The 14,352-nt window shown below is 47.7% G+C and overlaps 1 protein-coding gene across 1 annotated transcript in view; it reads left to right on the forward strand.

Annotated features, from left to right (window-relative positions):
• Positions 1–14,352, forward strand: part of coro7 (coronin 7) — a 374,383-nt gene that overhangs the window by 344,304 nt on the left and 15,727 nt on the right. Inside the window, 8 exon segments of the mRNA XM_046304112.1 lie at positions 6,332–6,386; positions 6,504–6,543; positions 8,116–8,306; positions 8,528–8,623; positions 9,732–9,758; positions 9,760–9,837; positions 12,737–12,806; positions 12,809–12,889. Coding sequence (XP_046160068.1) covers positions 6,332–6,386; positions 6,504–6,543; positions 8,116–8,306; positions 8,528–8,623; positions 9,732–9,758; positions 9,760–9,837; positions 12,737–12,806; positions 12,809–12,889 — 638 coding nt within the window.

Genomic DNA, 14,352 nt, shown 5'->3' on the forward strand with positions numbered 1-14,352 from the left:
ACACAGACAGACAGACAGTTCCGTGTCCCTATAGTCAGCGGTATCAGGGAGACAGACAGACACACAGTTCCGTGTCCCTATAGTCAGCGGTATCAGGGAGACACACAGACAGACAGACAGTTCCGTGTCCCTATAGTCAGCGGTATCAGGGAGACACACAGACAGACAGACACACAGTTCCGTGTCCCTATAGTCAGCGGTATCAGGGAGACAGACAGACAGTTCCGTGTCCCTATAGTCAGCGGTATCAGGGAGACAGACACACAGACAGACACACAGACAGACAGACACACAGTTCCGTGTCCCTATAGTCAGCGGTATCAGGGAGACAGACAGACAGACACACAGTTCCGTGTCCCTATAGTCAGCGGTATCAGGGAGACAGACAGACAGACAGACAGTTCCGTGTCCCTATAGTCAGCGGTATCAGGGAGACAGACAGACAGACAGTTCCGTGTCCCTATAGTCAGCGGTATCAGGGAGACAGACAGACACACAGTTCCGTGTCCCTATAGTCAGCGGTATCAGGGAGACACACAGACAGACAGTTCCGTGTCCCTATAGTCAGCGGTATCAGGGAGACAGACAGACAGACAGTTCCGTGTCCCTATAGTCAGCGGTATCAGGGAGACAGACAGACAGTTCCGTGTCCCTATAGTCAGCGGTATCAGGGAGACAGACAGACAGTTCCGTGTCCCTATAGTCAGCGGTATCAGACAGACACACAGACAGACAGACAGTTCCGTGTCCCTATAGTCAGCGGTATCAGGGAGACACACAGACAGACAGTTCCGTGTCCCTATAGTCAGCGGTATCAGGGAGACACACAGACAGACAGTTCCGTGTCCCTATAGTCAGCGGTATCAGGGAGACAGACAGACAGACAGTTCCGTGTCACTATAGTCAGCGGTATCAGGGAGACAGACAGACAGACAGTTCCGTGTCACTATAGTCAGCGGTATCAGGGAGACAGACAGACACACAGTTCCGTGTCCCTATAGTCAGCGGTATCAGGGAGACAGACAGACAGACAGTTCCGTGTCCCTATAGTCAGCGGTATCAGGGAGACAGACAGACAGACAGACAGACAGTTCCGTGTCCCTATAGTCAGCGGTATCAGGGAGACAGACAGACAGACAGACAGACAGTTCCGTGTCCCTATAGTCAGCGGTATCAGGGAGACAGACACACAGACAGACAGTTCCGTGTCCCTATAGTCAGCGGTATCAGGGAGACAGACAGACAGACAGTTCCGTGTCCCTATAGTCAGCGGTATCAGGGAGACAGACAGACAGACAGACAGACAGTTCCGTGTCCCTATAGTCAGCGGTATCAGGGAGACAGACAGACAGTTCCGTGTCCCTATAGTCAGCGGTATCAGGGAGACAGACAGACAGACAGACAGTTCCGTGTCCCTATAGTCAGCGGTATCAGGGAGACAGACAGACAGACAGTTCCGTGTCCCTATAGTCAGCGGTATCAGGGAGACAGACAGACAGACAGTTCCGTGTCACTATAGTCAGCGGTATCAGGGAGACAGACAGACAGACAGTTCCGTGTCCCTATAGTCAGCGGTATCAGGGAGACAGACAGACAGACAGTTCCGTGTCCCTATAGTCAGCGGTATCAGGGAGACAGACAGACAGACAGTTCCGTGTCCCTATAGTCAGCGGTATCAGGGAGACAGACAGACAGACAGTTCCGTGTCCCTATAGTCAGCGGTATCAGGGAGACAGACAGACAGACAGACAGACAGTTCCGTGTCCCTATAGTCAGCGGTATCAGGGAGACAGACAGACAGACAGACAGACAGACAGTTCCGTGTCCCTATAGTCAGCGGTATCAGGGAGACAGACAGACAGACAGTTCCGTGTCCCTATAGTCAGCGGTATCAGGGAGACAGACAGACAGACAGTTCCGTGTCCCTATAGTCAGCGGTATCAGGGAGACACACAGACAGACAGTTCCGTGTCCCTATAGTCAGCGGTATCAGGGAGACAGACAGACAGACAGTTCCGTGTCCCTATAGTCAGCGGTATCAGGGAGACAGACAGACAGACAGTTCCGTGTCCCTATAGTCAGCGGTATCAGGGAGACAGACAGACAGACAGTTCCGTGTCACTATAGTCAGCGGTATCAGGGAGACACACAGACACACAGTTCCGTGTCCCTATAGTCAGCGGTATCAGGGAGACAGACAGACACACAGTTCCGTGTCCCTATAGTCAGCGGTATCAGGGAGACAGACAGACAGACAGTTCCGTGTCCCTATAGTCAGCGGTATCAGGGAGACAGACAGACAGACAGACAGACAGTTCCGTGTCCCTATAGTCAGCGGTATCAGGGAGACAGACAGACAGACAGACAGACAGTTCCGTGTCCCTATAGTCAGCGGTATCAGGGAGACAGACAGACAGACAGTTCCGTGTCCCTATAGTCAGCGGTATCAGGGAGACAGACAGACAGACAGACAGACAGTTCCGTGTCCCTATAGTCAGCGGTATCAGGGAGACAGACAGACAGACAGTTCCGTGTCACTATAGTCAGCGGTATCAGGGAGACACACAGACAGACAGACAGACAGTTCCGTGTCCCTATAGTCAGCGGTATCAGGGAGACAGACAGACAGTTCCGTGTCCCTATAGTCAGGGGTATCAGGGAGACAGACAGACAGACAGACAGTTCCGTGTCCCTATAGTCAGCGGTATCAGGGAGACAGACAGACACACAGTTCCGTGTCCCTATAGTCAGCGGTATCAGGGAGACAGACAGACAGACAGTTCCGTGTCCCTATAGTCAGCGGTATCAGGGAGACAGACAGACAGACAGTTCCGTGTCACTATAGTCAGCGGTATCAGGGAGACAGACAGACAGACAGTTCCGTGTCCCTATAGTCAGCGGTATCAGGGAGACAGACAGACAGACAGTTCCGTGTCCCTATAGTCAGCGGTATCAGGGAGACAGACAGACAGACAGTTCCGTGTCCCTATAGTCAGCGGTATCAGGGAGACAGACAGACAGACAGTTCCGTGTCACTATAGTCAGCGGTATCAGGGAGACAGACAGACACACAGTTCCGTGTCCCTATAGTCAGCGGTATCAGGGAGACAGACAGACAGACAGTTCCGTGTCCCTATAGTCAGCGGTATCAGGGAGACAGACAGACAGACAGTTCCGTGTCCCTATAGTCAGCGGTATCAGGGAGACAGACAGACACACAGTTCCGTGTCCCTATAGTCAGCGGTATCAGGGAGACAGACAGACAGACAGTTCCGTGTCCCTATAGTCAGCGGTATCAGGGAGACAGACACACAGTTCCGTGTCCCTATAGTCAGCGGTATCAGGGAGACAGACACACAGTTCCGTGTCCCTATAGTCAGCGGTATCAGGGAGACAGACAGACAGACAGTTACATGTCCCTATAGTCAGCGGTATCAGGGAGAACAGTCAGTCTACTCCAGTCTGTCATTAGATTCATATTTATACATCATGACATCACCACTCAATGTGGTTGATTTGTGTGTGCGTGTGTTGGTGTGTGACATTCAGCCATAGAATGGGCCTAATTGACCAGCCAGTTGTGTTCAGTGGGGCACAGCTTTGGGGAACGTTCAGATAAATATAGATATATAACGTAGAACAGATATTCTGAAAGGTCTGTGTTTTTATCAGACCCTCCACCTCTACATCTTCCAAACTATCAACAACCATCTATCACGGTCTGTCTGTCCTCCTCTCTCTCTGACCATGATGCCTTGCTCTGTCATTCTCATGGAGGGACTGTGATGTGAAACTGTGACCTCACACACCACTTCCCTTCTGACTCTATTACAGGAAGTCCCCTGGACACTGCTCTGAATATATGTGTGTGTGTGTGTGTGTGTGTGTGTGTGTGTGTGTGTGTGTGTGTGTGTGTGTGTGTGTGTGTGTGTGTGTGTGTGTGTGTGTGTGTGTGTGTGTGTGTGTGTGTGTGTGTGTGTGTGTGTGTGTGTGTGTGTGTGTGTGTGTGTGTGTGTGATTTTTGTGTGTGTGTGTGATTTTTGTGCTCAACTTGTAGTTTAATGCCAGAAATGTTTTTGTGCTTGCTTTGATTGATATGTTGTTATTCTTTATAATGACCAGCTAATTAGCCAAATAAAAATCTAGTAACATATTGCTGATGGAGGATATCTGCAGTGCAAGTTAAGGTTCATAGTACTGAACTACAACATGTAGCATTTCTCCTGTGTGTGGTGTGTTTCCCATCTAGTGGTTGGTGATTGAAACTACAGTAAACTGGTCTGTTGATTTTTGTGATTGATTCAACTTGTTTTGCAACTTGTTGAAAATCTTCTCTCTCTTTGTATCTTTTCCCCTCTTCTCTCTCTCCTCCCCCTCTCTCTCTCCTCCCCTCTTTTCTCTCTCCTCCCCTCTTCTCTCTCTCTCTCTCTCTCTCTCTCTCTCTCTCTCTCTCTCTCTCTCTCTCTCTCTCTCTCTCTCTCTCTCTCTCTCTCTCTCTCTCTCCCTCTCTCTCTCTCCCCCTCCTCTCTCTCTCACTCTCTCTCTCCATGCTCTCTCTCCTCCCTCTCTCCCTCTCTCTCTCTCCCTCTTCTCTCTCTCCTCCCCTCTTCTCTCTCTCCTCCCCTCTCTCTCTCTCCTCCCCCTCTCTCTCTCCTCCCCTCTCTCTCTCCTCCCCCTCTCTCTCTCCTCCCCTCTCTCTCTCCTCCTCCTCCTCCCCTCTCTCTCTCTCCTCCCCTCTTCTCTCTCTCCTCCCCTCTTCTCTCTCTCACTCTCTCTCCATGCTCTCTCTCTTCTCCCTCTACTCCCTCTCTCTCTTCTCCCTCTACTCTCTCTCCTCCCTCTCTCTCTCTCTCTCTCCTCCCCCTCCTCTCTCTCGCTCTCTCTCACTCTCTCTCCATGCTCTCTCTCTTCTCCCTCTACTCCCTCTTCTCTCTCTCCTCCCTCTCTCTCTCTCTCTCTCCCTCCCCATCCTCTCTCTCTCCTCCCCTCTTCTCTATCTCCTCCCCTCTTCTCTCTCTCCCCCCCTCTCTCTCTCTCTCTCTCTCCCCCTCTCTCTCTCCTCTCTCTCTCTCCCTCTTCACTCTTCCTCCCTCTATCTCTCTCTCTCATGTTCTCTCTCTTCTCCCTCTACTCCCTCTCTCTCTTGTTTCTCCCTCTACTCCCTCTCTCCTCTACTCCCTCTTCCCTCTACTCTCTCTCTCCTCCTTCTATACTCTCTCTTTCCTCTCTCTCTCATCCCTCTACTCTCTCTCTCTCTTCTCCCTGCTCTCTCTCTTCTCCCTCTCTTCTCCCTCTCTCTCTCCTCCCCTCTTCTCTCTCTCCTCCCCTCTTCTCTCTCTCCTCCCCCTCTCCTCTCTCTCCTCCCCTCTCTCTCTCTCTTCCCCCTCTCTCTCTCTCACTCTCTCTCTTCCCCTCTTCACTCCCTCTCTATCTCTCTCTACATGTTCTCTCTCTTCTCCCTCTACTCCCTCTCTCTCTTGTTTCTCCCTCTACTCCCTCTCTCCTCTACTCCCTCTTCCCTCTACTCTCTCTCTCCTCCTTCTATACTCTCTCTTTCCTCTCTCTCTCATCCCTCTACTCTCTCTCTCTCTCTCCCTCTACTCCCTCTCTCTCTTCTCCCTCTACTCCCTCTCTCTCTTCTCCCTCTTCTCTCTCTCTCTCCCCTCTCTCTCTCTCCTCCCCTCTCTCTCTCTCCTCCCCTCTCTCTCTCCTCTCCCCTCTCTCTCTCTCCTCCTCTCTCTCCTCCCCCTCTCTCTCTCCTCCCCTCTCTCTCTCTCCTCCCCTCTCTCTCTCTCCTCCCCTCTCTCTCTCTCCTCCCCTCTCTCTCTCTCTCCCCCTCTCTCTCTCCTCCCCTCTCTCTCTCTCTCCCCCTCTCTCTCTCTCCTCCCCTCTCTCTCTCTCCCCTCCCTCTCTCTCCCCTCTCTCTCTCCCCCCCTCTCTCTCCTCCCCTTCTCTCTCTCTCCTCCCCTCTTCTCTCTCTCCTCCCCTCTTCTCTATCTCCTCCCCTCTTATCTCTCTCCTCCCCCTCCTCTCTCTCTCTCTCTCTCTCCCTCTTCCCCCTCTCTCTCTCTCACTCTCTCTCTTCCCCCTCCTCACTCTCTCTCTCTCTATCTCTCTCTCTACATGCTCTCTCTCTTCTCCCTCTACTCCCTCTCTCTCTTCTCCCTCTACTCCCTCTCTCCTCTACTCCCTCTTCCCTCTACTCTCTCTCTCCTCCTTCTATACTCTCTCTTTCCTCTCTCTCATCCCTCTACTCTCTCTCTCTCTCTTCTCCCTGCTCTCTCTCTTCTCCCTCTACTCCCTCTCCACCCCCCCTCTTCTCCATTCTCAGGACCCTGATGCCTTTGTTTGACCCTGACTCAGGCCTCCTCACAGTATCTGGGATGGTAAGATGTAGTTTGTTGTCTCCCTTAACAGATAGTATGAAGGCAGCTGGCTTCATTTCATATTTTACCATTATCTTCCTCAGTAAATACATGTCTGCTTTGTTCTCTCTTCCATAGGGAGATAGTGTCATTGACTGCTTCGTTCTCTCTTCCATAGGGAGATAGTGTCATTGACTGCTTTGTTCTCTCTTCCATAGGGAGATAGTGTCATTGACTGCTTTGTTCTCTCTTCCATAGGGAGATAGTGTCATTGACTGCTTTGTTCTCTCTTCCATAGGGAGATAGTGTCATTGACTGCTTTGTTCTCTCTTCCATAGGGAGATAGTGTCATTGACTGCTTTGTTCTCTCTTCCATAGGGAGATAGTGTCATTGACTGCTTTGTTCTCTCTTCCATAGGGAGATAGTGTCATTGACTGCTTTGTTCTCTCTTCCATAGGGAGATAGTGTCATTGACTGCTTTGTTCTCTCTTCCATAGGGAGATAGTGTCATTGACTGCTTCGTTCTCTCTTCCATAGGGAGATAGTGTCATTGACTGCTTTGTTCCACTGAACTTCCTTTCCATAGGGAGAAATCTTCAGTGGTTGTTCATATTCCAATTCTGTCCTCCTACCTGTCACACCCCAGGTCTGTCCTCCTACCTCTCCCACTCCCTCTCTCACCACCCAGGTCTGTCCTCCTACCTCTCCCACTCTTCCATAGGGAGATAGTGTCATTGACTCTCCCACTCCCTCTCTCACACACCCAGGTCTGTCCTCCTACCTCTCCCACTCCCTCTCTCACAAGGTCTGTCCTCCTTGTCCACACCCAGGTCTGTCCTCCTAAGGACAACACACCCAGATCTGTCCTCCTACCTCTCCCCTACCTCTCCCACTCCTCTCTCACACACCCAGGTCTGTCCTCCTACCTCTCCCACTCCCTCTCTCACACACCCAGGTCTGTCCTCCTACCTCTCCCACTCCCTCTCTCACACACCCAGGTCTGTCCTCCTACCTCTCCCACTCCCTCTCTCACACACCCAGGTCTGTCCTCCTACCTCTCCCACTCCCTCTCACCCATGTCTGTCCTCCTACCTCTCCCACTCCCTCTCACCCATGTCTGTCCTCCTACCTCTCCCACTCCCTCTCACCCATGTCTGTCCTCCTACCTCTCCCACTCCCTCTCACCCAGGTCTGTCCTCCTACCTCTCCCACTCCCTCTCACCCATGTCTGTCCTCCTACCTCTCCCACTCCCTCTCACCCAGGTCTGTCCTCCTACCTCTCACACACCCAGGTCTGTCCTCCTACCTCTCCCACTCCCTCTCACCCATGTCTGTCCTCCTACCTCTCCCACTCCCTCTCACCCAGGTCTGTCCTCCTACCTCTCACACACCCAGGTCTGTCCTCCTACCTCTCACACACCCAGGTCTGTCCTACCTCTCACACACCCAGGTCTGTCCTCCTACCTCTCCCACACCCAGGTCTGTCCTCCTACCTCTCACACTCCCTCTCACCCAGGTCTGTCCTCCTACCTCTCACACTCCCTCTCACCCAGGTCTGTCCTCCTACCTCTCACACTCCCTCTCACCCAGGTCTGTCCTCCTACCTCTCACACTCCCTCTCACCCAGGTCTGTCCTCCTACCTCTCACACTCCCTCTCACCCAGGTCTGTCCTCCTACCTCTCCCACACCCAGGTCTGTCCTCCTACCTCTCCCACACCCAGGTCTGTCCTCCTACCTCTCTCACCCAGGTCTGTCCTCTAATCTCCCTTCTTTCTCCCTCTTATTCTCTCCAGTGAGCCACTGTCTGACGGACGCCCCAACGCGAGGCGTTGCCATGGTACCCAAGTTGGCATTGGATGTCATGTCCTGTGAGGTCATGCGGGTCCTGCAGCTGACGGACAGCTTCATCGTGCCAATCAACTACCACGTGCCCCGCAAGGTCCAGTATCTCTCAGGCTACTGTAACAGCAGATCCATCTGTCATTTTGATGTCATGGCAACAGTTCTTTACCTGTACTTGTTTCTAAACTGATGGAGAGGACTTGGCAATAGTGTCTTTGTAGTCACTGAGGAAAATAAAGTTATGGAATGAGCAACCATTCAACAAGCCTTTATGTCTTCCATTTTAGAGTATGTCTGCTTTGTGTGTATCTAATTCAGTCAGGACAGGAGTTCCATGCAGACCTGTACCCAGACACCTTGGGCCGTAAGGCAGCCATGTCAGCTGCAGAGTGGTGGAAAGGTGGCGAGAAACAGGTACCACCATCACTCTACACAATATAACTCTAATGTACCACCATCACTCTACACAATATAACTCTAATGTACCACCATCACTCTACACAATATAACTAATGTACCACCATCACTCTACACAATATAACTCTAATGTACCACCATCACTCTACACAATATAACTCTAATGTACCACCATCACTCTACACAATATAACTCTAATGTACCACCATCACTCTACACAATATAACTCTAATGTACCACCATCACTCTACACAATATAACTCTAATGTACCACCATCACTCTACACAATATAACTCTAATGTACCACCATCACTCTACACAATATAACTCTAATGTACCACCATCACTCTACACAATATAACTCTAATGTACCACCATCACTCTACACAATATAACTCTAATGTACCACCATCACTCTACACAATATAACTCTAATGTACCACCATCACTCTACACAATATAACTCTAATGTACCACCATCACTCTACACAATATAACTAAATGTACCACCATCACTCTACACAATATAACTCTAATGTACCACCATCACTCTACACAATATAACTCTAATGTACCACCATCACTCTACACAATATAACTCTAATGTACCACCATCACTCTACACAATATAACTCTAATGTACCACCATCACTCTACACAATATAACTCTAATGTACCACCATCACTCTACACAATATAACTCTAATGTACCACCATCACTCTACACAATATAACTCTAATGTACCACCATCACTCTACACAATATAACTCTAATGTACCACCATCACTCTACACAATATAACTCTAATGTACCACCATCACTCTACACAATATAACTCTAATGTACCACCATCACTCTACACAATATAACTCTAATGTACCACCATCACTCTACACAATATAACTCTAATGTACCACCATCACTCTACACAATATAACTCTAATGTACCACCATCACTCTACACAATATAACTCTAATCTGTATTCTAACATACAATGTGCATACAGTACCAATAGAAATGCTTGGTTTTTGGCGCGGTTTGTACTTCAGGACCAAGCAATAGCCTGCTGTTCTTTAAACATCCAATCATGGGCTCTTCTCAGGTTGATAAGGTCAATGTCAACCATCCAATCGTCAGAAGCCTAACAATATAAACCAGCCAATCAGACGGCTGCTAAGAAAGAGCTGCCCAGTGGGAGGAGCAAAGAGGTGAGAGTCCAGCATCATCTGTTCTCCTCCTCCTCTAGTACCAATCATTTCTCTTTTGGCTCCCTCTGCTCCCTCATTCCTTCTGTTCTCTCCGTTCCCTCATTCCATCTGTTCCCTCATTCCTTCTGTTCTCTCAGGACCAAGCATTCCTTCTGTTCTTTAAACCATCCGTTCCATTCATTCTGGGCGTCATTCCTTTTGTTCTCTCCGTTGAGATTCCTTCTGTTCTGTCAACCATTCCATCCGTTCCCTCATTCCTTCTGTTCTCTCCGTTCCCTCATTCCATCCGTTCCCTCATTCCATCCGTTCCCTCATTCCTTCTGTTCTCTCCGTTCCCTCATTCCTTTTGTTCTCTCCGTTCCCTCATTCCTTCTGTCTCTCCGTTCCCTCATTCCTTTTGTTCTCTCCGTTCCCTCATTCCTTTTGTTCTCTCCGTTCCCTCATTCCTTTTGTTCTCTCCGTTCCCTCATTCCCTCCGTTCCCTCATTCCCTCCGTTCCCTCATTCCCTCTGTTCCCTCATTCCCTCCGTTCCCTCATTCCCTCTGTTCCCTCATTCCCTCTGTTCCCTCTGTTCCCTCATTCCCTCTGTTCCCTCATTCCCTCCGTTCCCTCATTCCCTCCGTTCCCTCATTCCCTCCGTTCCCTCATTCCCTCTGTTCCCTCATTCCCCCCGTTCCCTCATTCCCTCCGTTCCCTCATTCCCTCCGTTCCCTCATTCCCTCCGTTCCCTCATTCCCTCCGTTCCCTCATTCCCTCCGTTCCCTCATTCCCTCTGTTCCCTCATTCCCTCCGTTCCCTCATTCCCTCTGTTCCCTCATTCCCTCCGTTCCCTCATTCCCTCATTCCCTCATTCCCTCTGCTAGCAACTACCTTTTTATTGTATTTTTAATAAAAATGGAATTTGGATTTTGTTTATTTTCTCTCGAATTGTTTTCATATTATTGCATCGGGCCACACATAGAGTGTTGATTGAATATCTTGGATTAACCTGTGAGGATCTAAAGTCTGTAGATTAGTCTGTAAACATGTGAGTATCTAAAGTCTGTAGATTAAAGTAGTCTGTAAACACTGTGAGTATCTAAAGTCTGTAGATTAAAGTAGTCTGTAAACCTGTGAGTATCTAAAGTCTGTAGATTAAAGTAGTCTGTAAACACTGTGAGTATCTAAAGTCTGTAGATTAAAGTAAAACCTGTGAGTATCTAAAGTCTGTAGATTAAAGTAGTCTGTAAACACTGTGAGTATCTAAAGTCTGTAGATTAAAGTAAACCTGTGAGTATCTAAAGTCTGTAGATTAAAGTAAACCTGTGAGTATCTAAAGTCTGTAGATTAAAGTAAACCTGTGAGTATCTAAAATCTGTAGATTAAAGTAAACCTGTGAGTATCTAAAGTCTGTAGATTAAAGTAAACCTGTGAGTATCTAAAGTCTGTAGATTAAAGTAAACCTGTGAGTATCTAAAGTCTGTAGATTAAAGTAAACCTGTGAGTATCTAAAGTCTGTAGATTAAAGTAAACCTGTGAGTATCTAAAGTCTGTAGATTAAAGTAAACCTGTGAGTATCTAAAGTCTGTAGATTAAAGTAAACCTGTGAGTATCTAAAGTCTGTAGATTAAAGTAGTCTGTAAACACTGTGAGTATCTAAAGTCTGTAGATTAAAGTAAACCTGTGAGTATCTAAAGTCTGTAGATTAAAGTAAACCTGTGAGTATCTAAAGTCTGTAGATTAAAGTAAAACCTGTGAGTATCTAAAGTCTGTAGATTAAAGTAAACCTGTGAGTATCTAAAGTCTGTAGATTAAAGTAAACCTGTGAGTATCTAAAGTCTGTAGATTAAAGACATCTGTTTAGTATCTAAATCTGTAGATTAAAGTAAACCTTATATCTAAAGTCTGTAGATTAAAGTAAACCTTGAGTATCTAAAGTCTGTAGATTAAAGTAGTCTGTAAACACTGTGAGTATCTAAAGTCTGTAGATAAAGTAAACCTGTGAGTATCTAAAGTCTGTAGATTAAAGTAAACCTGAGTATCTAAAGTCTGTAGATTAAAGTAAACCTGTGAGTATCTAAAGTCTGTAGATTATGACTGTATATCTAAAGTCTGTAGATTAAAGTAAACCTGTGAGTATCTAAAGTCTGTAGATTAAAAAACCTGTGAGTATCTAAAGTCTGTAGATTAAAGTAGTCTGTAAACAATGTATTATCTAAAGTCTGTAATTAAAGTAAACCTGTGGTTTGTATCTAAAGTCTGTAGATTAAAGTAAACCTGTGAGTATCTAAAGTCTGTAGATTAAAGTAAACCTGTGAGTATCTAAAGTCTGTAGATTAAAGTAAACCTGTGAGTATCTAAAGTCTGTAGATTAAAGTAAACCTGTGAGTATCTAAAGTCTGTAGATTAAAGAGTCTGTAAACACTGTGAGTATCTAAAGTCTGTAGATTAAAGTAAACCTGTGAGTATCTAAAGTCTGTAGATTAAAGTCCCCCTGTGAGTATCTAAAGTCTGTAGATTAGTGCTGCCTGTGAGTATCTTTGCATAAAGACATCTGGTTTAGTGACCATATTATTAGTATTATTCCTTCTCTCTAGAAAGTATTTTATATTAATCAGACCCATACACTATATTGGATATATACACATGTTGGTGATTCGGCCCTGATGCTGATTGGGAAAGCAGTGGTATATCAGACCATATACCACTGGTATGACAAAACAATTGTTTTTACTGCTCTAATTACATTGGTAACCAATTTATTATAGCAATAAGGCACCTCGGGGTTTGTGATATGTTGCCAACATACCACGGCTAAGGGCTGTATCCAGGCACTCCGCGTTGTGTTGTGCATCAGAAGAACCCCCTGTTGGCGTGGTATATGATTGTATATGTATTACTATTGTTCCTCCTCTCCAGGAGGCTCCCATGCGAGGCTGCTCCACCTCCAGCAGTCCCCTGAGCTCCCCAGCAGCAGTGCTGCCCACCCGCTCCCCTCCTCCACCTCTGGCCTCTCCTCAGGCTTCCTCCCCAGCCCCAGCCAGAGTGCCAAAGCCATCAGCAGCATGTTGGGTAAGGCTGTTTGGGAAACAGTAGCAGTGCTCCGTCTCACACACACACACACACATATACGTGAATACACACACACACACCACACTTACACACACCACACACATACATACACCATACACACATCCTTACCCATCAGCAACATGTTGGGTAAGGCTGTTTGGGAAACAGTAGCAGTGCTCCGTCTCACACACACAAACACACATATACGTGAATACACACACACCACACACATACATACACCATACACACATCCTTACCCATCAGCAGCATGTTGGGTAAGGCTGTTTGGGAAACAGTAGCAGTGCTCCGTCTCACACACACAAACACACATATACGTGAATACACACACACCACACACATACATACACCATACACACATCCTTACCCATCAGCAACATGTTGGGTAAGGCTGTTTGGGAAACAGTAGCAGTGCTCCGTCTCACACACACACACAAACACACATATGCGTGAATACACACACACACCACACTTACACACACCACACACATACACACACCACACACATACATACACCATACACACATCCTTACCCAACAGCAACATGTTGAGTAAAGCTGTTTTGGGAAACTGTGGTGGTACTACATTACCCACAATGCTATGTGTTACATATCCAGTTATGCTATTAGGAAGTATGTTATGTAAGATTTGACAGTGTCAGTCTCAATGCTAGGTAAGGCTCTCTCTCTCATCTCTCATCTCATTTCCCTACCTTGTCATTATCTTATTATAATGTCCTGCTGATTGTTGGTTTGAGCTGTATTTACAACTGAACTGTGTGTGAGAGAGAGAGTTGGTGGTTTGGACTAATCTGAACCTGTCTGACGATCCAATCCTACACACTGCTAGCATATCAAGACAGCACAAACAGATCTGGGACCAGGCACACTGCCAGTATCCCCTGTCTGATGTAGCCTGTTACCATTCTAAATGTGCTGTAACCAACTTCTTTGTTAACCATATGTACCATAGCTTCCCACAGCACATATAGTATGGGACTAGGTTACTAATAATATACCTGGGTTGTGTTCATTGGGTACTGCGTAACAAAATGTTTTGCAACAGAAAACTAAAACAAGCATTTCTTATTGGACCAGGTACATCATTGTAAATAATTTCTTCAGGTTGGTGCCTAATGAACAAGACCCAGGTTACAAATAATGTAGCTAAAGTCTAAAATCACCCTGCTCTCCTCCTCCTCCCTCTCTCTCCCTCTTCTCCTCCTCCCTCTTTCTCCCTCTCCTCCTCCTCCCTCTCTCTCCCTCCCTCCCTCCCTCCCTCCTCCCTCTCTCTCCCTCTCCTCTCCCTCTCCCTCCCTCTCCCTCCCTCCCTCTCCCTCCTCCTCTCTCCCTCTCCCTCCCTCCCTCTCCTCCTCCCTCTCTCTCCCTCTCCTCCTCCTCCCTCTCTCCCCTCTCCTCCTCCCTCTCCCTCTCCCTCCTCCTCCT

This window comes from Oncorhynchus gorbuscha, linkage group LG16 (assembly GCF_021184085.1).
Source record: "Oncorhynchus gorbuscha isolate QuinsamMale2020 ecotype Even-year linkage group LG16, OgorEven_v1.0, whole genome shotgun sequence".
Classification (NCBI taxonomy): Eukaryota; Metazoa; Chordata; class Actinopteri; order Salmoniformes; family Salmonidae; genus Oncorhynchus; species Oncorhynchus gorbuscha.